At 29.1% G+C, this 23,621-nt stretch overlaps 1 protein-coding gene and 1 long non-coding RNA gene across 3 annotated transcripts in view; one reads left to right on the top strand and one right to left on the bottom strand.

The window, feature by feature from the left end:
- The window catches only part of LOC100199070 (argininosuccinate synthase), an 83,149-nt gene that overhangs the window by 51,900 nt on the left and 7,628 nt on the right, over positions 1-23,621 (bottom strand). The window contains exon 3 of the mRNA XM_065810712.1: positions 4,545-4,644. Coding sequence (XP_065666784.1) covers positions 4,545-4,644 — 100 coding nt within the window. The remainder of the gene's footprint in view (positions 1-4,544; positions 4,645-23,621) is intronic.
- On the top strand, positions 4,974-7,613 carry LOC136087232 (uncharacterized). Of its 2 annotated transcripts, XR_010641652.1 has the most exons (6): positions 4,974-5,378; positions 5,469-5,550; positions 6,718-6,764; positions 6,873-6,902; positions 6,986-7,211; positions 7,293-7,613. It is a non-coding gene; the product is annotated as an uncharacterized LOC136087232 (long non-coding RNA). The 2 variants fall into 2 exon arrangements; XR_010641651.1 differs by having other exon boundaries at positions 6,718-6,902.

The following is a 23,621-nucleotide window of genomic DNA, read 5'->3' as shown; positions in this document are numbered from 1 at the left end:
TATATATATATATATATATATATATATATATATATATAAATATATATATATATATATATATATATATATATATATATATATATATATATATATATATATATATATATATATATATATATATATATATATATACATATATATATGTATAAAAAAAAAGGGACAGCATGACTTTTTTGTTAAAAGTCATAAAAATCAATGTTGTATCACTTATTTCAAAAAAATTTTTCTTAATTATAAAATTAGAACAAATAATGAACTATACTATTTAATAAAAATAAAAATAATTGATTAAACTTTTGAAATTTAACTAAACTGCAGAATTGTTAAAAAACTAACATAAAATGAAAAAATTCTATACATTTTTTATAATAAAGTAAAGTTGATTGTACCATAAAATTTTTAAAAATTTTTGGTTTTCAATGTTAGATACTTAATATATTTACATTATTTTAATATTTAAAATGAAAAGAAATTGAAAAAAAGGAGGTGGGCCCTCAAATTAACAACAGGTGAAAAGGGATATCTTTAACATTATATTTTTTCATTTCCCATTAAAGTTTTCCTCATTATAAAGTGTTAAATATGATTTTATATTGCTTTTTTGCAAAGTAAAGTTGTTTCTAACTTTTCAAAATGACATTTTGACTGAATTTATATTATTTTATTTAAATTGATTTTTTTAGCAATTTTATATGATTAGAAAATATAATTAAATGGCAACAATGGCAAAGTTAGATGCTTTTAATTCTACTACAACAAAAATTCAACCATTAAATAGGTATAAGACATTCATACTTATAGAATTTTAGTATTTAGTTTTAACTATTTGTTTATCAGTTAAAACTCATATTTACCAATTTAGGAAAAAACACGTTTCAGACTTTAATAAAGGTAGAATAATTCGAATGCACGATACAGATTGGTCTTTACATAATATTTCCAAAGAAGTCGGATGTGGTAAATCTACAGTTCAAAGAGTTGTGTCCAGATTTATTTCTCAAAATTCAATTAGCAGAAAGTCAGGGTCAGGAAGAAAGCGAAAAATAACAGAAAGAGAAGATTGATTGATTGTGAGGGAAGTGGTAAAGAATCGTAGAATATCATTGAGTAAGATAAAGCAAAATTTAAACCTTGAACACTTATGTAACAATACAATTGTTGCAAGAATAAAGAAAGGTGAAGAGTTTACTTCAGGGTGGCAAACAAAAAAGCCTTTTATAAACAAGAAAAATCGTGTAAAAGATTAAAATGGTGCAGAGATCATTTAAGGTGGACTTCAGATCAATGGAAACATGTCATATAGACAGATGAGTCACCTTTTGTACTACAATATGGTGATCGAGAAAGAATCTGGAAAAAAAAAAGGTGAACCATACAATCCAGAGAGCACACGTGCCACAGTAAGACATGACAAAAAAATCCATATAATCCAGAGTGCAAACATCCCACAGTAAAACATGACAAAAAAATCATGGTTTGGGGTGCATTTGCTGCTCATGGAATGGGAAACCTGTACAGAGATGAAGGAATTATGGACCAACATAAGTATCATTATATTTTAATTCACCTATTAAAACTTAGTATAACACATCTAATTCCAGATGGAAACTATATATTTCAGCAAGACAATGACCCAAAGCAAAAAAAAATAAAAGATTTATACAAAAGGCTGGTATACCACCTTTGAGTGACCGGCACAATCACCTAATTTTAATCCAATTGAGAACCTGTGGTCTATATTAGATTCTAAACTAAAAAACAGAAAAACTTGTAATAAAGATGAATTATTTTTGACACTTTTGAAAGGTTGGAATTCACTGAAAGCTAGCTTGTTAACCAAACTAGTCAAAAGCATGCCCCAGAGATGCCAAGTGGTTATTGATGCAAAAGGTTATGCGACCAAGTATTAAAAATGAATATTATACTTAAAACTGATTGAATTTCTATTTAGTTGTATCAAGGGGAAATGTAATTGCATTAAGCATTCTATATTGAACAACATAGATACAGAAAATTAGAAAATATACTCAATTTTACCATTCTTTTTTAAAAAAGTTGAATTTTCTTATTTTAAATGGTTTTTACTAATTCCATAGTTTTGTTATAAGTCTAACTGTTTTATTGATTTCTTTAATTGAGGTTGGTTGTATGCAAGTCAAGGTTTTTTAAATTATTTGTAATATTTATAGTATTCTCATACATTTGAAACTCTTTTTTTTTCTTGAGGTCTTTGTTAGAGTATTTAGTTATAACACACTTTTTAGGATTAGTTAGATTTAGTTATAACACACTTTTAAGGAACAGCTACAAATATTAAAGACAGATTGCCAATCTGTCTTTAATATTTGTAACTGTTAAGCAATTATTCTCTTTAAAGGATTTACTTTCGATTCCAAAATTGACATCTTCATTGAATAATCTATTAAGCAAGTCATTCTAAGGAGTAGCAGTTGAATTTAAATCGCACTTTTGGAGGTATTTAATCAAAGTATCAAGATCTTGATTTCTTCACTCTTTAACACAAAGAGACATAACAAGGAACCCCTGCTCTGAAATTACATCATTGTTGTTATGCAGGGAATCAAACAAAAAAATTTAAAATTCAGCTGTTACCATATTTACGTAATGTTTCTGCAGCTATTTTGATTGGTTGAAGATTTTTTAAAACTGAAACATAAATATTGTTAAACAGCTCTAGGGAGTTCAACTTTTTTCACTGGGTCCATCACTTTTAAAAATCTTTCAACTATTGTCACAATGTTATTCCATCTGGTCAGGCAATCTAGCAGTAAATTGAGTTCAATTTCATGCTCTACTTTTACATAATCTTGCATATTTTGTGAACTGAAAATCCATCAACAGCTGCAAGTCTAGCCACTATCTCAACTAAGGACTGTTTCTTAGTAAAAAATGATGCGAGAGCCTTTCTCGCTTTTGCAGGGATTGTTACTTAAACCAGCAATTTGATCATCATTTAAGTTTCTTTTTTTGATACTAATGTTATGAACATGTTGCAGACGCCTTATTAATCCACTTAAAACAGCTTTTTTATTTTGCTAGATCAGCTTACTAGGTAAGTTCTTGAGTATATTTTGATTCAAAATAGTTAAACAAAGATTTTTATTAAAAATTTTTAACTTTGAAAAAAAAAGGTAAAAATAATGGTTCTGACATGATTTATCTTAAAATAAATTGCTTAATTATTAGATCCAGGAATTTTAAAAACTAAAAAAATATATATATTGAAATATACAACAGATTCTAGTGAGGTAATATGGGGGTTCGTATCATAAAGTATTGTAATGTATTGCAACTATTACCATTAAAAAGTCTAAGAGTTGGGAAAGATAGCATTTCATATAATAACTCAACAAAAAAATTAAAATAATGAGTGGAAATGAATCTGTATATAGCTTGTGTTTTGAAATACAAATTTTATTTTTTTTAAGTCATGGACTAGACACTATTGGCGGCTGCCAATAATGATCCAATAAGTTACCGATGAGCAAAACTAAAATAGCCTGCTCAAAATGCCTATATAGGCAAGTTATGGCCATCCCATAACTCTCCAACAAGTGATATAGAGGCTAGTTATTGCCTAGCCAATTCGGCAGCCGCCACTAATGGTTCACTATGTAACCAATGAGCAAAACTACAGTGGACATCTCAAAATATCTATCTATGTAGACACTTTGAGATGTCCACTGATATTCTGCTATAGAATGTTTGATGGGAAGGTTGTTTGAAACCATAGTTTGCTGTAAATATTTTTTCTTAAAGTCAAAATTAGCTTAAAAATACTTTATAAATCTATTACTTGGATTATAAAAAAGATGTCAGAAGATCATTGAAAGGTTTTTACTCTAAAATAATCAAAAATAGGATTATTTGTTTATTCAAGATAAATGCATTTGTTAACTATAAATACTTGTAATAAAGGCTTTATTTATTTAAAAAATATAGTTTTCTATTGTACATTTTTATTGTCTTTCTCCCTGTTTTGATTGATAGTCCTTTTCTTTACCCTGAAAATTCTATAACGCACCTTTTGAGATTATGTTTTACAGTTATTTTTTACATCACATTTATTTTTTGGATAAAAATGAGTAAAGAAGTTTTACCTTAAAATAATAACTTAAAAGTTATTGAAAAATATACCTTTCATATTCATTTATGAGCAAAACAAGTAAGTTTGGTAATGCAACCTGCGTAGTTTCAACTTAACAGTTGAAACCAAAGTTCCAAAAAATCTTTTTTTGGAACTTAGTTTCAAAATCAAAGTTTATATTTTTAGGACATTCGATTTAGTAAATATTACATCCAGCAAAGAAATTTTTTTTTTTTAAATGTGTATAAAAAAAATTCTAGTGAATGTTATTTTTTTGAAAATCCAAGTACGAGATTTGTTAACTAATATATTATATAAAGATGATATGAAAGATGTAAAAATTATGATGATGATGATGATGATGATGATGATAATTTGATATCATAAATAAAATTATTAATTCTAATAAATAGTAAATAATAAGCAATGTTCAAACCTGTTCCCAACAAATATCTGTCTTCATAAATAGCATTTGCTTGGACAGTTGGCCAGATAAATTCTGAAATAAATTCTTCGCGCAAGTCTTCAATATAAATCTAATAAAAACATTCATATAAAACATGTTAATAATTATATAATAAACAAAATCTTTTAAATATTGTTAATAAAAAGATTGCTATTAGATGGTTATTAGAGTAGATCAAAAAAATAAAATTTGGATTCTTTAAATGTAATAGCAATAAAAAGTTGCCTTTTGTTTTAAAGTTATCAAATTCTAAAAAATTAAGTTCCATATTAAAAATATTAAGCAATTCGCTTAAAATTTCTAATTGCTATAGCAATTAGAAAATTTGACTATAAACACTGGTTTTAATTTGACTATAAACACTGGTTTTAATCTTATATATGAATACGGTAATGAATAGTGCGCATAGTTACGCCTAATGTTAGTGTTGTTAATGACGGTTCTGTATTCTGTAAAATACACCATTTCTTAGTTTTTAAGTAGTTTCTAGACTTTTTTATGCGCGGTTACATTTGCCATGCGGTCTTTCGCAAGCAAGCAAATTAGAGCTGATATATTATTATTTTCGAAAAGAATTGATGTTGTTCATTGTTTAAAATAGAAAATTCAAATAATCGTTTGTTTGTTGTTGGTTGTTTTATTTTTCTAATTTTTATAGCCTGTTTTCATTTTTTAGAAGAAGTTTATAACTAAAATTTCTGTTTAAGTAAACTGTTTCAGTTTTGTCGTTAGTCTTTTTAGAACATTTTAAGCAAGTATTGTTTTATTTTCTGGAGCAATTAAGAGGAGCTGATGGCTTTTTTAGTAAGTTCAATTCATTTTCTTATTTATAGATTAAGATTATTTTTTGTAGAAAGAATAATGAGTATAAAATTATATATTTTATATTCTTAGGAAAAATAATAAGGAATAGAAAAATAAAAAAAAATTCTTCTGGAAATTGTCAAAAGAATGTTGTGTTATGCTTCATTTTAAGGTATCTGAATATGTATTTATTTGAAATTTATAATTTTGTTCTTTAATGGTTTCATCTTTTTCATTACAATGTTGTAAATTGTAGTCTGCATTCTTTGTTACATTAAAAATAATTTATGCTAATAAATGTCGTTTTATAGCTGTTAAAGGTTTGCTTACATGTTTATCTTATGCTCAAAGTTAAAAAGTTTTTGATAAATATGTGTATGAGATGATATATGTAGTTTGATAAATACAAGTATGTAGTGATATATATAGTTGTTTTATAAATGTGTTTATATAAATGTGTTTTTATAATAGTATGAAATGTATTTTATCCAGGGATGCAAAGTCCCAAAAAGACTCCAGCTTTTTGTATCTACTTTTTCCAAGTCTGTAGTGTCCAGAAGCTCTATACAGGTTTATTGACTTATTATCTGCTATAATATTTTCATGAAATTTGATGACTTGAAACTTATTGTTTATAAGCCAGGAGTCATTGCCGCCATAGTACCTAAGAATTCTGGGCTAACAAAATGATTGTTCCTCTAACCTAATAGTCTTAATTTTTTACCTATTAGTAGTCCATAAACTTATTTATATTTTTAGTGCTCCTGTATACCAAAAACTAGGATAAAGTAATCTTTTTGTGACTTTCAAATCCGGAGTCCTTTTTGGTACTCTGCATCCCTGATTTTATCTAATGTGTACATGATTGTTAAATGAGGTGTTTTTATATGTTATATAACATTTAAAAAAATTGTGTTTTATAGTTAGTATAACTATAACACACAATATATTTGAGATATAGATCTAGAGCAAGATTCGTCAACCTTACCAGTCAAGTGGTGTTACTGCTTTAGGTCTAAGTGTAGCCTAGCCAATATAACTATTCTGAAAATACATAACATCTTTAATTATTTTTTGTGTAATGTTGTTACCTTTGACTTATCTTTATGTTAGTGTCTGTTGTTAAAAATGATTAATAGGCAGTTTCATTACTAGAACTCGCTGCTTTTGTTTCTTAATATAAATACATTAATATAATTTCTTCAAGCAGAAACATAAATTAGTGACTTTTATCTGAAATAGCACAGTGAATATTATTATTATTATTAGTGCGCATAGTTATATCTATTGTTCGATATTAGTTACAATTCTGTTTTCTGTAAAATACACTATTTCTTAGTTGGATAACCGTTGGATAAACTGGATAACCGACCTTTGTCTTCTGAGGTACAGATATTAAAATTTAAAGTTTTTTTTAGTTTTGGTTTAGTTTATAGTTAATTTTAGTTTAGTTTTAATTAGTTTTAGCTTCAGTTATCTTTTATCTTACTTTAGACAACTTCATGGAAGAAATGAGGGGAATAGGTAAAAAAAAATTATAGTTAAATATTTATTTATATGTAAATATAATTCTATCAATTATTATGAGGTATATTTTTTGTCTTTAGTGTCTGGTAGAAGCATAACTGGTAGGGCTGTGTTTTAAATTTTATATATTTTTTACGGAGAAATATGTGCAATAGGTGAAAGAATTATTTAATATAAATATGACATTTTTAAACTGTTTGCATTTTACTCATATTTTTATTAAAATTAAATTTCTCACAAGTTTAACTTTTTTTAATTTACTTTTTTTTAATTTATTTTTAGCATCATCTTCATCCTGTGAAAATGGTGAGGTTATGCTTTATATTTTGATTAAAAAAATTGTAAATATTTTTAAATTTTTTTATATCCTTCTATTTGTAATTTTAGAGTCGTTAACATTTGAGGAATACAAAAGATATCGCTCCCAACACCCAGGGCTTCTCTCAGAGAGGTCCTTCAATAAGTGGCAAAGTAATGGCGGTATGTATGAGCCATCCTTCAAATGGAGGGCTCATCCATACCGGGGTGTTGAGAGACACCGAAGAAAAAACAGCAACCAAAAGGTTGTAAATATCTTCTATCAGTGAAGATATTTATAACTTTTTTGTTGCCGTTTTTTCTTTGATGACTTTTTTTTATTTTTTTTAATTTTGTAATTTTTTTTTTAATTTGTAATTTTTTATTTTTTATAATATACTATTGTTTGTATTTGGTTTGTTTTTGTCTTTTTTAATTGAAATTTTATTTGTTTTTCACCAATTAAACTCAAATATAGTTGAATTGATTAAAATTTTTCTAATAAAATTATTATTTATGAAACAAGCATTTTTTTCTGCTTTTTTTGAGTCTAAGGTTGATATGGTTTAGAAAAAAAAAATTCAAAAATATTAGGACCTGTCAAGAATTTAAATTCCAAAGAGGACCCTCAAGATCTCATCAAAATCAAAAAATATTTTTTTACTTTTATCTTATAATTAATAGACATTGATTCGTGTCTCAGTAATATTGGTTTTTAAACTCTTTTTTTTTTTTGCTATGAAAATCGCTCCACCCTAATACACATGTTTGATTGTAAATCGACTTTTTTTTGTTTAAAACGTATTTGTACTCAATTGCTTAGATATTTATAATAAATTTATTTAGATGTGTGCATTTATCGTTTTAAAGACAGTTTCCTTTTTTAAAGAAACATGTATCAAGGGGATACCAAAAAATTAATAACTCATAAATAAATTACTTCACTTCATATTAATCTTATTAATTAAAGTTCATGTTATAAAAAATATAACAAGAATTTAGATTTAATCTTTCGTCAATTTAAGGCATGATGAAGTGTTATTATTTTGTGTCAGTAACTAAAAACGTATTGTGTTGAACTTAGTAATGTCTAGGAAAATGGTTCGGCCATACACTGATATGACCTATGTCAGTTGTAAATTACTCAAATAACGTTAAATAATTGGTAAATTAATTTATTTTAATTTTACAGATAGTTTAATTTTTTAATTTGAAGAAGTTTTTCTTACAGGGTATTAGTTAAGGTATCGCAACTTTAAATTGTGGAAAACAGCCACTATAAATTAACAGACCGACCGAAACCCGTATTACGGGTTGCTTTCTGCTAGTTTGACTATAAACACTGGTTATAATTTGACTATAAACACTGGTTTTAATTTGACTATAAACACTGGTTTTAATTTGACTATAAACACTGGTTTTAATTTTTTGTTCTAACATATAAGTAAAAGTAGAGTATCTAGTTATTAATCTGTTCTAGATGCAGATATAGTAGTAGTGGTAGTAGTAGTAGTAATAGTAGTAGTAGTAGTAGTAGTAGTAGTAGTAGTAGTAGTAGTAGTAGTAGTAGTAGTAGTAGTAGTAGTAGTAGTAGTAGTAGTAGTAGTAGTAGTAGTAGTAGTAGTAGTAGTAGTAGTAGTATGCAGATATATAGTAACAATTTTTTTTTTTAAATATTTTTCATTTTAAAATTCTCATTTTATAATACTTTGAAAAATTGTTTGTTCATAAATTTTGTTTTTATTTTTGGTATTTACGTTAAAAAAATTATTTTTTAGGCTGAAGTTTTTTTGGAGAAGTTTTTTTCTGCAAAGTTAGATCAGAATAATTTTTTTATTTATTTTACAATTTAGTTACAAAAAAATGTAGAATAATTTTATTTACTTAATAAGTTAAATATATAAGTTGTACTTTTTCATATTGATATAAAGGAATAAACCTTTGGAAAACAAAGCAGCTTCACAGGTGTCAAATGAAAGGTAGATATCCTGTATATAACTTTTATTTTTCTAACCAATCCTATTAACTTAAAAATTATTATTTTATAAACTTTATTTAATTAAGCATGAAAATTGAAATAATGAGAGTTCTTGAAAATGATGATTTCCATGATGCATCAACGGTATTTTTTATTTTGATATATGTATTATTATCTAATACATAGTTATATAATTTGATATACATTTTTTTATCATGTTTTTGTTAACTTACTTTACATAAAAATTGCAAAAGTTCATTCGTTAATTTCTTAAATAATTTATATTTTTTAAATGATAAAAACCAGCCAACAACAAATTGAACATGTCAGCTACGCTTTCACACAAAAATAATTATGACACAATAATTATCACACAAAAATGATTATGCAGATAAATTCATTGTATAAATGTCATTTTACAATGACACTTTTTTTATTATCTTTTATTATCATTTTTATATCAATTTTCATATATCTACATCAATAACAATTTGCTAAAAGTTGATAAAAAGACAATTATATTAGACTACTTTAAAATTTTCTGCCGTGGATCACAGAAAAAGTTTCAACTATTTTTCTTGTTGTTTTCTGAAAAGGTCATTTCAAAACTCAAAGCTTCTGCTTCAAAAAATTCTGGTTCAAAAGAGGTTAAAACTCGTCGAAAAGTTAAATGTCCTAAATGTATTGAGTGAGTATTTTAATAAATAATTTTTTATTACAACTAAGATAATATCAAATATTTTTTTAATAATTATTTAACTCCACCTATTAAATTGTATGAAGTTATAGCTTATTTAGGTTCTTAACAAAGTTATGAAAGTGTTTTTCAATTTTTTTATTTAAATTTTAAGAAAGTTTAATAATTTAATATAGTAATAAGTATATAAGTTTTGTCTAAGTATTAAGTATTTATAATAAGACATAAACTAAAAATTGTTTTTTAGTTTCTACTTTCATATTACATCTACTTTCATCAGCTATAAAGTATTTTTTATTGTTAGGAGAGTAGCACATCTAGACAGACATTTAATGTCTAAAAAACATGTCTGGGATACGCTAAAAGCAAAAAAGGCTAGAGTAGATTTTGATCTTATCCTTCCGAGAAAGGTGCTCTCACCTTCTAAAAGACGATCAAAGATCTGTCACTACAAAAAACAAATATGTGGTTTTTCTCACTGCCTAAAATAAGTTAAAAGATTGAATAACCATCTAAGATAATTTCATGGTTTAAAAAAAAGAGAGGAAATTTAAAGAGCAACTATGCTTGCAAGACCTGTTCTTGAAACTAGTGATAAAGAGTCAAACAATGATTCAACAATGAAATGAAACAATGAAGAGTTATTAGAAAATAATTTCACTAAAGCTATTCATAGTGAAAGCAATTTTTTGGCTTCAGACAGTGAGGGCGATGATTGGCTTGGTGTAAAATATCTTCAAAAAAGATTAGAAAATAATTCTAAAAAAATTTAAGTGTTGAACATGATCTTAGAAGTAAAAGAGATACTCAGTCAGCTACTGAAGAAGATTCTGAAGATTCATCTGTTGACTTTGATGATGGTGAGCAGATTTTTTACATGGCTTCATCTGAAGAAGAACAATTTTTAGATAGTTTTGTAATTTGGCTGCAGAGTCCAGATGGTGGGATCAAACCTGAGCGTACAGCTAAAAAACATAAAAATGTAATTATGTTGTGCGACACGCTGCAAACGATGAAATTAATTATAAGCATCTTGCTTGCACTTCTTTTTTAAACTCCTGGATGTTGAAAATGCAACACGACCGGAAACAACCTGGAACAATTAAAACTTATTCAGGTTCAATACAAGTATTTTTAGATTTTTGTATTTTGAGAGAAAGAAATGATATCATTACTAATGATGAGTATGTGAAGCTAAAAGTTTTGATTAAAAAATGGACTCGTACCTTATGGAAGGGCATCCAAGAGAGGCAGTATGAGAAAGATTTGGAAGACTTTCACAGCTTTCCATCTGAAGATGAAATCATTAAATTTGATGCTTCAGATTATGTAAAAAGTGCGAAAAAAGTCTTAAAAAGCTGCAATAACAGTAACTTTGTTTTAAATAAGTCTAATTATTGTTTAGCCAGATCATATTTATTGACCTATATACTATTTAATAATGCATCAAGACCTGGTGCAACTGCTAATATGACTATTGATGAATTTAGAAGAGCTCTTTATAATACTATCGGCTATACAATCAGTGTTAAAAAACACAAAACAAGCTACAAAGGACCTGCAAACATAGCAATGACTGTAGAACTGTACAATGAAGTTGCTGTTTACATAGAGTTTCTGAGGAATAAGCTTGTAGGCATATCTCAGCCAACTGATACTGAACCTGTTTTCCTAAGTTTCAGTGGTGTAGCTATGGAGTCATCAATGATATCCTTTCAATTTACTCTATTTTGGAACCGTGCTTTGGGCAAAACAAATTCAGATTCTTCTGCAATGAATCCAACCCTGTTGAGGAAATACACTACAACTAAAGTACATAGTCAATTTCCTCATTTAAAGGAAAAAACAGCACAGCACTTGTGTCACAGCTTGAAAGTTGCTGAAACAAATTATGCATTGTATGACACACAAAATTCTGCATCAAGCACATGTACTGCATTAACTTCTGTACAAAGATCAACTAATTGAGTTTTAAAAGACATCACAGATAAAATAGACACTACTATGGATTTGTTTAATGATGAGATAAGCAAAGGCTTGATTACAATAGCAGATGTTCGAAAAAAGATTACAGGTGCAGATTGTGATTTGAAGAAAGTGTTAGATAAAGTAAGGCATACAATCCTTAAAAGAAATATAACTGCAGGATCCATAACAACTGTTGAAAAAGTTCATTTCTCAATTGAGCCTACAATTTTGAAAGAGTTGAAAAAGATGATGAAATTGTTGAAGAAAAAAATAAGAAAGGAAAACCTGAACCTTTTAAAAAATTATATAGTTTTAGAGATAGAAAAGAAAAAAAAAGACATAAATGATGAGTTATTGGTAAGTGTAAAGCATGTTGAAACTGTCGATTTTTCTGATCTTGATTATGTTGCACCATCTCCAGAAGTCTCATTTAAAAGAATAAGAAAAAAATTTACAGAAGATGATAATCGACTACAAGTGTCTATCATCAGTTATATTTTCAAATGAGCCTATTGTTAAAAGTAAGTTTATATCAACTTTAAAAAGTCAACCAGAATTAGTTAATGTTGTAAATCAGTTTGGGGTTCAATCATTGATTGTAAAGATGAGAACTGAAAGACAAAAGAATTTTAAGGCAATGTAATATACTCTTGATATTAAAATTTAGTAACATATTTTTTATTTGTCTTTATGTTATGTATGTCAAATAATAAAGTTTACTTTTAAAATTTAAATATAATACTAAAGCAGTTTTTATTTATTATACACTATGGTGTTGAGTTTTTCTGTTCATAAAGTAAATGATTTTTTTATAAATAAAGTAGATGATGTTTTTTTTTATCGGTTTATGCATTTCAATGAAACATTGGTTAATCTATACCTTTGTAATCTTCATTTACATATAAATTTAATTTTAAAAAGTTTTAAAAATAATGATTTCAAATAATAACTATTATTATTACATTAAATATAGTTATTATAATTAATAAACGTATTACTTATTTATTTAGTTATAATTTAGTTATATTTATTGAAAATAGCAGAATAGCAAATTAAAATTTAACAAGAAAAGCAGTGACATGTTTGATCTTTAGTAGGTTTGACTTGTTATATTATATATAATAGCTATATTGCGAATTATTTTATTTTAATATTGCCAATTTTTTGCTGTTTAATTTTGTTAATTTAATATTTGATTTTCTTATTCAAACAGGTAGCGTTGTTGCAATGGAAATTATTCAGTGTTGATGTGATGAGAATTTAAAAGATGAATAAAAAACTTCTTGTTTGAAATTAAGTTTTTTGTAGCCTAATTTTTTCTGAATCGTTATTGTTTTATATATATATATATATATATATATATATATATATTATATTCATTTATTTAGTTATCGAGGAACAGTTACAAGTTATTTATAAGTAGTCGAGGTAAGTCTGTCGATGAATTGCCTAAACATTCTTGATATGGTGTACTAAATCAATTAGAGAGATTTTTTTACTAAATCGTTTAGACTAAATCGTTTTTTACTAAATCTTTTAAACTTTTTTAACTTTTTTTTAACTTTTAAACTTTTTAACTTTTTTTAACTTTTTTTAAAAATTTTTTCACTAAATCGTTTTACTAAATCGATTAGAGAGACTTTTGTACTAAATCGATTAGAGAGATTCTTTGTCAGATCAGGTTATCCTGCTACTGGTAACATGTAACCCAGTACAATCTGCTTCATGTCCTGCTGCCTTGTAGGATACGCCTTTTTAGGCAAAGGCTGGGAGATGCCAACTCCGATTTAAAACACCCCCTGCCTTGGGGCTCTTGGTTGAGTAAAGGCTAGAGATGGTGTCTCGATAAAAATACTCATCTTGGGCAGATGTTAAATGCACCCGGCTATTGTCTTGTAGAAGGCCTCCTAGGCAAAGACTTAAGGGGTTAACAGATTCTATCTGTTGACCAGCCTCGCACCCCTTCATCATCTATTAGGCTGGCGCAGATGTATTTTTAATAAATTGTTTCCAGTTTAGGATGTTAAATGCTGGATCTTCTTGACTCAATGCATGGGTTTGCTTGTGTCACTGTTTCTATGACTAGGCAACTCATTCTATTATCTCCTAATGAGGGTACAGCTCTAAAACTCAGTTTTATGGTTCTGAGGCCGGCTGGTAGTCAGGTTTCCCGAACTCTGTGGTAGCTCTCAGAGAGGCTGATTCCATCAACAGCTGAAAAATATCAAAGTATTAACAGTGCCATGTTGCGCATGTATGGTGTCCCTGTTTGTACTTTTGGTGTGCATTGCGGAGGCCACATTTGGAGCCCTTTGTTACATCTTCGGGTTTATTAGTAGTAATGAGGCAATTGCTTGGGCTATTAAACGGTGTTCTGAGTACTATCTATGCTTTGAGTCAAGTTCTTCAATCTAATTTAAAAATGAATAAAGTACCAAAAAGCTATAAAACACAAAAAACCATCATCATCACCAAGTTCTCTTAACCTATCATTCACTAATATTCGTGGCCTTCGAAGTAACTTTTCTTCTGTTGAGTCTTATCTCTTGCAAAGTTCACCAGACCTACTTGCTCTTTGTGAGACTAATTTGAGTTCGGCTGTCTCATCTTTTGATTTTAGTGTTGATGGTTATCTTCCTCTGATTCGTAAAGACTCCAATAGTCACATGCTTGGCCTGGGCATTTACGTTCGTAAGAATTCACTTGTTTGTCGTGAAACTAGGTTTGAATCCACAGTCTATTCTTTCATGTGCTTTCGTTTAGCACTGCTTCATCCTATTGCCTTTCTCTTTATTCTATATCGCTTTCCTTCATCTCAAGACTGCACTCTTTTTGACGTTATTTCTGATCATATTGACCAAGCCCTCTCTCTTTATCCATCAGCTAATATAGTTGTTGTCGGTGACTTTAATGCTCACCACACTGAATGTCTTGGCTCTAGTGTCAGTGACTCTGCAGGCATTAAAGCCCACAACTTTTGCCTTTCTACATTGTTAACTCAAATAATCAACTTTCCAACTCGCTTTCCTGACAACCCTAATCATTTACCTTCTCTACTCGACTTATGTCTTGTTTCTGATCCTAGTCAATGCTCAGTTTCTCCGCATTCACCCTCAGGTTCTTCTGATCACAGTTTGATCTCTCTAAAACTAATATCTCATTCTTCTTTATCACCTGAATCCCCCTATTACCGAACCTCTTTCAACTACAGTAAAGCTGACTGGGATTCTTTCCGTGACTTTCTTCGTGATGGCCCTTGGGTAGAAATCTTTCAATTTCCTGTCGACAAATGTGCTTCTTACATAACTTCGTGGATTCAGGCTGGCATGGAATCTTTTATTCCCTCTCGACGATTCCAGGTCAAGCCTCACTCTCCTCCATGGTTTTCCTCACACTGTGCTGCTGCGATTGCCAATCGAAACCGTTACTTCCATATTTATCAGCAAAACAATTCTCCAGAAAACAGACGTCTGTTTATTACTGCTAGAAACAACTGTAAAAAGGTTTTGTCTAACGCCAAAACCCGCTATTCTCAGGTCATGAAATCTCGTATCTCATCTCAAAAATTAGGCTCTCGTGACTTCTGGAGAATCTTTAATAATATCAATAATAAGGGCAAATCTATAATTCCACCTCTCTTGTATGGCTCAGACTTTGTCACCTCACCTAAAGACAAAGCCGAATTGTTTGCTAAAAACTTTTCATCAATATCATCTCTTGATTCCACTAATTGCATTCTACCTAATATTGCCAACAAACAGGTTGATCCATTGCTTGACATTCATATCACTCCAGCATCTGTATCTAAAGTGATTTCCGGCTAAGACTCTTCTACAGCTTGTGGCCCGGACAACATACCTGTTATTGTCTTGCAGAGGTGTTCTCCGGAGCTGTCATCTATACTCTCAAAACTATTCAACAAGTGCTTATCAGAGTCTTGTTTTCCAGCCTGCTGGAAAGCGGCATCTGTTATCCCTATCTTCAAAAATTCTGGGGAGCGATCTGATTCGTCTAACTACCGTCCCATAAGTCTTCTTTCTATCATAAGCAAGGTTTTTGAATCTTTAATTAACAAACACTTAATCTCTCATCTTGAATCTAATAACTTACTTTCTGACCATCAATATGGATTTCGATCTTCTCGTTCTACAGCTGATTTGCTAACAGTAATAACTGATGACTTTTATCGTTCATTAGATAAAGGTGGAGAGGTTAAGGCCATCGCTCTTGACATTTCAAAAGGTTTTGATAAAGTTTGGCATGCTGGTCTTCTCTATAAGCTTTCTTCTTATGGTGTATCCGGCAACATCTTTAAGATCATTGAATCCTTTCTTTCCAATCGTAGCATAAAAGTTGTCCTCGATGGACAGCACTCTTCTTTTTATTCTGTAAGTTCAGGGGTTCCTCAAGGTTCTATCCTTGGCCTTATACTCTTTTTAATTTACATCAACAATCTTCCAGATATTCTCACATCTAAGGTGGCATTGTTTGCTGAGGATACTTCCATTTATTCTTGTCGTGATAAGAAACCAACACTCTCTGATTGCTTGGAGGGGGCATTTGAGCTTGAAAAGGATCTCACTTCTGCTACAGCATGGGGCTCACAGTGGCTGGTGAACTTTAATTCAGATAAAACTAAATTTTTTTTCAGCCAATCATTATCGCAATAATTTAGATCTTCCTATATTTATGAACGGTGATGTACTCGATGAGTCACCTACTCTTCATCTTCTAGGATTAACTCTTACTTCCAATCTTTCTTGGAAACCATATATCAAATCAGTTGCAAAATTAGCATCTGCTAAGGTTGCATCTCTTTATCGAGCTTTTCACTTCCTTACTTTGGATTCTATTCTCTATCTCTATAAATCTCAAATCCGGCCTTGTATGGAATACTATTGCCATATCTGGGGCGGTTCTTCTAATGATGCCCTTTCTCTTTTAGACAAGGTGCAAAAACGCATTGTAAACATAGTTGGACCTGCTCTTGCAGCCAACCTCCAACCATTATCACATCATCGTAATTTTGCTTCTCTTTCTCTTTTCTACAAATACTATAATGGGCACTGCTCTAAAGAGCTAGCATCTCTTGTGCCATCTACTAAAATTCATTCTCGTGTTACCCGTCATTCAATTAAGTGTCATCCTTTTTCTGTGACTGTTCCTAAGTGCTCCAAAAACGCTTATTCGTCTAGTTTTTTTCCTCGAACATCAGTTCTTTGGAATTCGCTTCCTTCATCTTGCTTTCCTGATTTATATAATTTGCAATCTTTTAAGTCGTCTGTCAATCGTTATCTTGCTCTACAATCTTTATCTTTTCTCTTACAGTAACTTCCAACTTTAATTAGTGGCTGCTTGCAGCCTTGTTGGAAGCGAAGATGTTTAAAAAAAAAAAAAAAAAATAGAGGAGAATGAAAAAAAAAAAAAGGAAAGCACGTGCTTTGTAAAAACCATCTCTACAATTCAAGGCGATTTATTATCATTGGCATGTAAATGAAAGCAATAAAAAAATATTTAAAATTTGTTTATTTAATTATTTTATTTAATAATTTCTTTTTAATAGGTATTTTATTAGAATACTTTATTACTATATTATTAAATGTTGAAAGCTATAACTCTTGTCATTAATGTTATCACAACTTCACTTATGAAATATTCCAACCAAAATATCCAACCAAAAACTACCGTTGCCTTATTGAGCATAACGGTTTCGATCCCGGGATCCCGTCCTTTTTTATAATCCCAGGATTTGTAAGTAATTGTAGGTTTTCAGTTATACAGTAAAAATGTTATTGAAAAGGTTTCAAGGACCTTTGAACATCCTTACGCTTATACGCACCCTCAGAACTTTTATTCCTATGAATGTTATTATGATCAGTTTAAAACTGAATCGTTTAAAAAACTATATTTGAAATTTGAATTTAAAATTGAATTTAAAATCAAAGAAAAACAGATTTTTCAAAAAAAAATTAGACAAATGAATTTTTTTAATCTGCTAATTAAAAATAAATAAGACATATAAAAATAGTTGATTTTAAACGAAGTAACTGGTACAGAAAATAAGAAATCTTTTAGCATACCTCAAAAAATATTTTGTGATAATAAACACATTACAAATGAATCAGATATTTACCATGAACTTAACAAACATTTTGTAAATCTTGGTGTCAGTCTAGCTTCAAAAATAATGATGCCAAATAAAAAATTTTTTAATAAAAAAGAATTTACTGGAGAAAAACCCCAAATATGTATATTAAATAAAAGAATATCCTATAACGAATTTAAAAAAGGTCTGACTGAACATAAAACATAAAACACTATTACATAGGAATTAACATTATGTTTCAATTTCACTATGTTGGTGTTAGGCCACCAATCATTAGAATAATCATTTTCTCACTATTTAGAAGCTTATTGCTTAAAAAATAAACTCTCACCAAAAAAGTTATAAATATATTTTTACAAATAACGCATTTTTCACTCTAATATCCTCCTCCTTAGGTACCATCCTGAGTCTGATGTTACAAGAAATGCCCTCGGGTTGCACTATGCGCACAAATATTACTAAGTGATCTCTCGTGTTACTATTTTCTTAAACTATTTATATAATATTTATATAAAAGAGACGCAAAGTTGACTTTTTACATGCAAAAAAACTCATTTAAATCATAAAATTTGTTAATAAATTGCAAAAACGTAAATTAAAACTGAAATCAAGTAAAAGGCTTCAATTTGATATTGGTACTACTGTGTCATAAAACAAATATAAAATAAAAAGGACATATAAAAAAGAGATTTCTGAATTAATAAAAATAGAATCGGGTCATTTCCACATCACACCATAAAAATAATAAGGTAATAATAAACTCATTTATAGTTGAAAACAATTTTGAGACGCTTATTATATACGTGATATGCCTTCTTTGGCCATAATTTCCGATATCAGAAGGTGAAATGAACATCTTATTTAAATGTAATTCTGCGGTGCATTCACTAGACTTCTTGTAGCACCTAAAAATATATACACATACGTTCTATTGTTCAACTCTCCAAGGCCGAGGGGAGTTTTCCTATCAAGAGACCGAGAGACAGAAAGGATGCTTTAAAATCCAAAAGACTTAGCTCAATTGAGTACTATTTAAGGAAAGAAGAAAAATTGTACAGAGTCTGTAACACAATGTTCTTAAACACTCTGTGTATTGGAAAATCAACCGTGTGGGGTTGGAAACAATCAAGATCAATTGTCAACCAAGCAGTATTATTAGTAGAATCGCCGAAGGCTAGAGAGAATCTATTTCATATAGAAGTAGCTTCAATCAAAGATTTTTTTGAAAGTTTGCCAAAAATGGAATCGCACTACTGTCTACTAACATCTAAGAAATATATTCAATATATAAACTCCAACCATTATCACATCGTCGTAATGTTTCTTCTCTCTCTCTTTTCTACAAATACTATAATGGGCACTGCTCTAAAGAGCTAGCATCTCTTGTGCCATCAACTAAAATTCATTCTCGTGTTACTCGTCATTCAATTAAGTCTCATCCTTTTTCTGTGACTATTCCTAAGTGCTCCAAAAACGCTTATTCGTCTAATTTTTTTCCTCGAACATCAGCTTTTTGGAATTTGCTTCCTTCATCTTGCTTTCCTGATTCATTTAATTTGCAATCTTTTAAGTCGTCCGTCAATCGTTATCTTGCTCTACAATCTTCATCTTTTCTCTTCCAGTAACTTCCAACTTTAATTAGTGGCTGCTTGCAGCCTTGTTGGAAGCGAAGATGTTTAAAAAAAAAAAATTTAAAAGTGAGCCCGCATGTTACCTTTTTTTAACTCAAAATAATGATGAATTTCAAATAAAATTATAAAATATTTTAATTCAAAATATGTTCATTATAAAAAAATATGTTTGCCTAATATTCATCGATAACCATTTAAACCTAGAAACATGAAAAAATAACGTTTTTTAATAGCAAATTTTTTTAAAAAGTGCGCCCTTATGCTACTTAAATCAAGAAATTTATATCGATAAATATATTGTCATAAATTTAATTAAAATTAAAAATTTTACTTAAATTAATATGAACAATAGTAGGAATTAAAAACTTCATAAAAACATTTATTTACTAGTGCATGAAAATGACGAAACAATGAGAGCATCAACTTATGCTTTAATACTTTCTCGATTGAAAAGTTTTCATCAAAATCAAACCACATTTCAGTAACTTCACTCAAGACTATGCGCCAAAATAAAAATTAAAAGTAGCAAAAAATATATAGGAAACTAAATTTAAAAATGTGGTGGAAATATGGTATTTATAGGGGGATTTTACTTGGTTTTCAAGAACAATCGTTGTTTTTTAGCGAAGTTTTACCATAGCGAGGGGAATTATGTTTAGCCCTCATGTTACGCTAGTAATAAAAATAGTTGAAGAACCAGTTAATTTTACATGTGCAACAAATAATTCTTAAAAAAAAAAGCAATTTAAAACAAAAATAGAAATTATTTTGCAACTTTTTAAAAAACATTGGCTCAAAATACTGAATTTACGCTTCTCTTGTCTCTACTTTAAAAGTCATAACACTAGGGTTCTTCCGCAATGGTTATAGTAGTAGTAGTAGTAGTAGTAGTAGTAGTAGTAGTAGTAGTAGTAGTAGTAGTAGTAGTAGTAGTAGTAGTAGTAGTAGTAGTAGTAGTAGTAGTGGTGGTAGTAGTAGTAGAAGTAGTAGTAGGTAAAACTGTAGCTGTATTAACAGCAAATGAGTTAAAAACTCACTTTGACAGCTTTTGATAATATACAACAATTCAATTTAAAAAATTTAAACAAAAATAGTTTTTAAGTTAACTTTTGATGCTAAATATACATCTAATTCGTTTTTGAAATTATTTAAGTTTGTTGAATTGTTGAATACTGATGGCAATGCGTTCAATAAAATTGCGTTCCATATAAATTTGGTTTGTTCTCTATTGTATTTCTTATTGCAACCTCTGTGTGATTTTGAGAAAGTTTGTTTGTTTAAAAGTTCTTTTTCGATTTTATTGAAAATTTTAATTACTTGAATAAGATCTCCTATTTGTCTTCTTTCTGACAATGTTGCTAAATTTAGTGTCTGTAAATGGTATTGGTACTGCAGACTTCTTATGTTATTTGCCATCCTTGTCAATCTGTGCTGCACTTTTTCTAATATTTTAATCTCACCTTTGTAGTTTGTTGACCAAACTGGTGCTGCAAATTCAATCATTGGTCAAACAAAAGTTGTGTATAATTGCTTGACAAGATGATGATCTTAATGGACAAAGGTGTTTTTTATCATCCCCATTATTGCATTTGCTTTTGATGGCCATGTTACTATGTGTTTCTTTCATATCGTGTAAAAAAAAAAAAAATTTTTACCTTTACCTAAAAAAAAAAAAAAAAAAAAAGAAATATCTCAAGGAGACTGTAAAAATATTGGTGCCAACTTTTGAGAAGATTTACTTGTATTTGTTATCTCAGGATACTTAAATTTTTATTAGTATAAACAATTTCGTGTAGTCATTGTCAATCAATAACTTGATTTTTTTGAAAAGGTGACTTATGCCACTTTCAAAATAAACAGCTCATATAATGAAATGTAAATAATTTATTTTGAATTTTTTATAACTTTTTAGACAAGTTTGGATCTTGTAAAAATAAGTAGTTTTACATAAAGTCCCTTTAATGAGATGAACTTATGTAAATAAAACATTTTAAAAAAAAATGGTTTTAAGTGTTTCAACTTATTTGGGTTTAGATAGACAGTTTTGTTTACGTATACTTATTTTTAATGACACATTTCTTTATGATTTAAAAAAAAAAAAGGCGCCTTTAAAGCTTATTTTTTAAATAAGATAGCTACTACCGTGGTGTGACTTAACAAAATCCTATGCTGTAAGAAAGTCCTAATGTAACAAATGATAAATTTTGTATACTATAAAATAAATGTTTTGAGAAAATACTTTTGTCATTTTAACTAAATGCTTTTGAAGAAACTTTCTATAAAAAATCGACTGGATTGGTGGAGAATTTGGCCAATCAGAGTATTTATTTTACTGAGATGTAAATAGTCAATATAAGCTGATGCCATATTGAACATTGCGCCAAAGGTTGTATGGTGAAGAGTTAGTTCTTTTATGGTAAAAATCTTGTTGCTAAAAAACTATTTTGATCAATAATGGCACATGAACGTGGTAAGTTTGGAATTTGCATGGTAAAACAATTGATTTACACGTAAAAACTAATATTTTTACGAAAAATTTGATGCGACTTTCTTTTTTCCTCTTTTTTACCGTATACAAAAGAAAGTCCTAGCCTTACAAAAATAATTTAATTTTTTGTTTTAGGCCCAAAAAGATCTTACAAGCCAAACTCACAACAGGATATGGATGAAGCATTGGATATAATAAAAAAGAAGACTATGACAATATATGCAGCATCTAAATTTTATAAAATACCTAAGACAACCCTTGTTCAACGAACTTGTGTTCGTTGAACACTCAAGTCAAGAGTCAACACTCAAGGTCAAGCAAAGAGTTAAATAGGGCGTCCAACAGTTTTTGATAAAACCGTAGAGGTTAAAATTAAAAATTAGCTAATTGATATGGCCATTGTTGGTATGCCAGTCACAAAGAAACTTCTTCTCAAAGGTGCATTTATTTTAGCACATAAAATGAATCTTGACCAAAAAGTAAATGGTACTCATTGGGCACGCAATTTTTTCAAGAGACATTCAACACTTTCGATTCGAAAGGCTCAGACACTTCCAAAACATAGAACACTTGTTTCCAAACAAGATATTAAAACGTGGTTCCAAAAAATAACAGAGTATATGGATAAAAATGATTTAGTGTCTGTGTTTGAGGATCCCAATTGAATTTGGAACCTTGATGAGTCATCTTTTGATCTGTGTCCATCTATTAAAAATGCAATTGGTCAAAAAAACAAACGATTGTATAACATCACTGCAAATAGTGATAAAGAAAGTTTCTCAGTTATGATAACAGTAAATGCAAGTAATTTATTTGCACCGCCTTTGGTTTTGTATCAATATGAAAGGTGAATTCTACCAGAAATAGCAGCCGACTTTCCTAAAGATTGGGTTATGGGTAAATCAGCCAAAGGTTACCAGATGTCCCAAACATTTTACAATTATATATCTGGACCTCTCATTAATTTTTTAAGGAAAAATAATGTCCTAGTGTCAATCATTCTTTTTTTAGATGGCCACAAATCACATTTGACCTTAGATTTGGGACAATTTTGCAGAGAAAATGGTATTGTCATCATTTGTTTGCCACCTAATTGCACCCATTTTGCACAACCATTGGACTGAGTTTACTTTCATGTTGCAAAAGATATTTAAACCGACATAGTTACAGAATGGAGGATGCAAAACCTTGGAGTGCTCTACCAAAAAGGACATTTGCGCCCCTGCTCCAGACTGCAATTGCTAAAACACAGCAAAATCCAACTTTAATACCAAATGGATTTAAATGCTGCGGATTGTGTCCTTTTTTACTAGAAAATTTGGATTTTACAAAAGTCCCGTTAAGTGTACAAGAAAATGAAATTCAAAGAGATCTCATAGAATCCGCTGAAACTCTGGTTATAGCCGAACTGTTAAGTCCAATCGATAAAGCCAAAAATGATTTAGAAACTGATATGACACATGGCCAATTAAAATCTTTTAAAGCCCATCGTAATCTTATGTATTGGACAGGTGCAATAGAACAAGAAACCTTATTTTATTACTGGCAGAA

The sequence above is a fragment of the Hydra vulgaris genome, chromosome 11 (assembly GCF_038396675.1).
Source record: "Hydra vulgaris chromosome 11, alternate assembly HydraT2T_AEP".
Taxonomy (NCBI): domain Eukaryota; kingdom Metazoa; phylum Cnidaria; class Hydrozoa; order Anthoathecata; family Hydridae; genus Hydra; species Hydra vulgaris.
The sequence above is the reverse complement of the archived record's forward strand: the minus strand, read 5'-3'. Positions and strand labels throughout refer to the sequence as shown.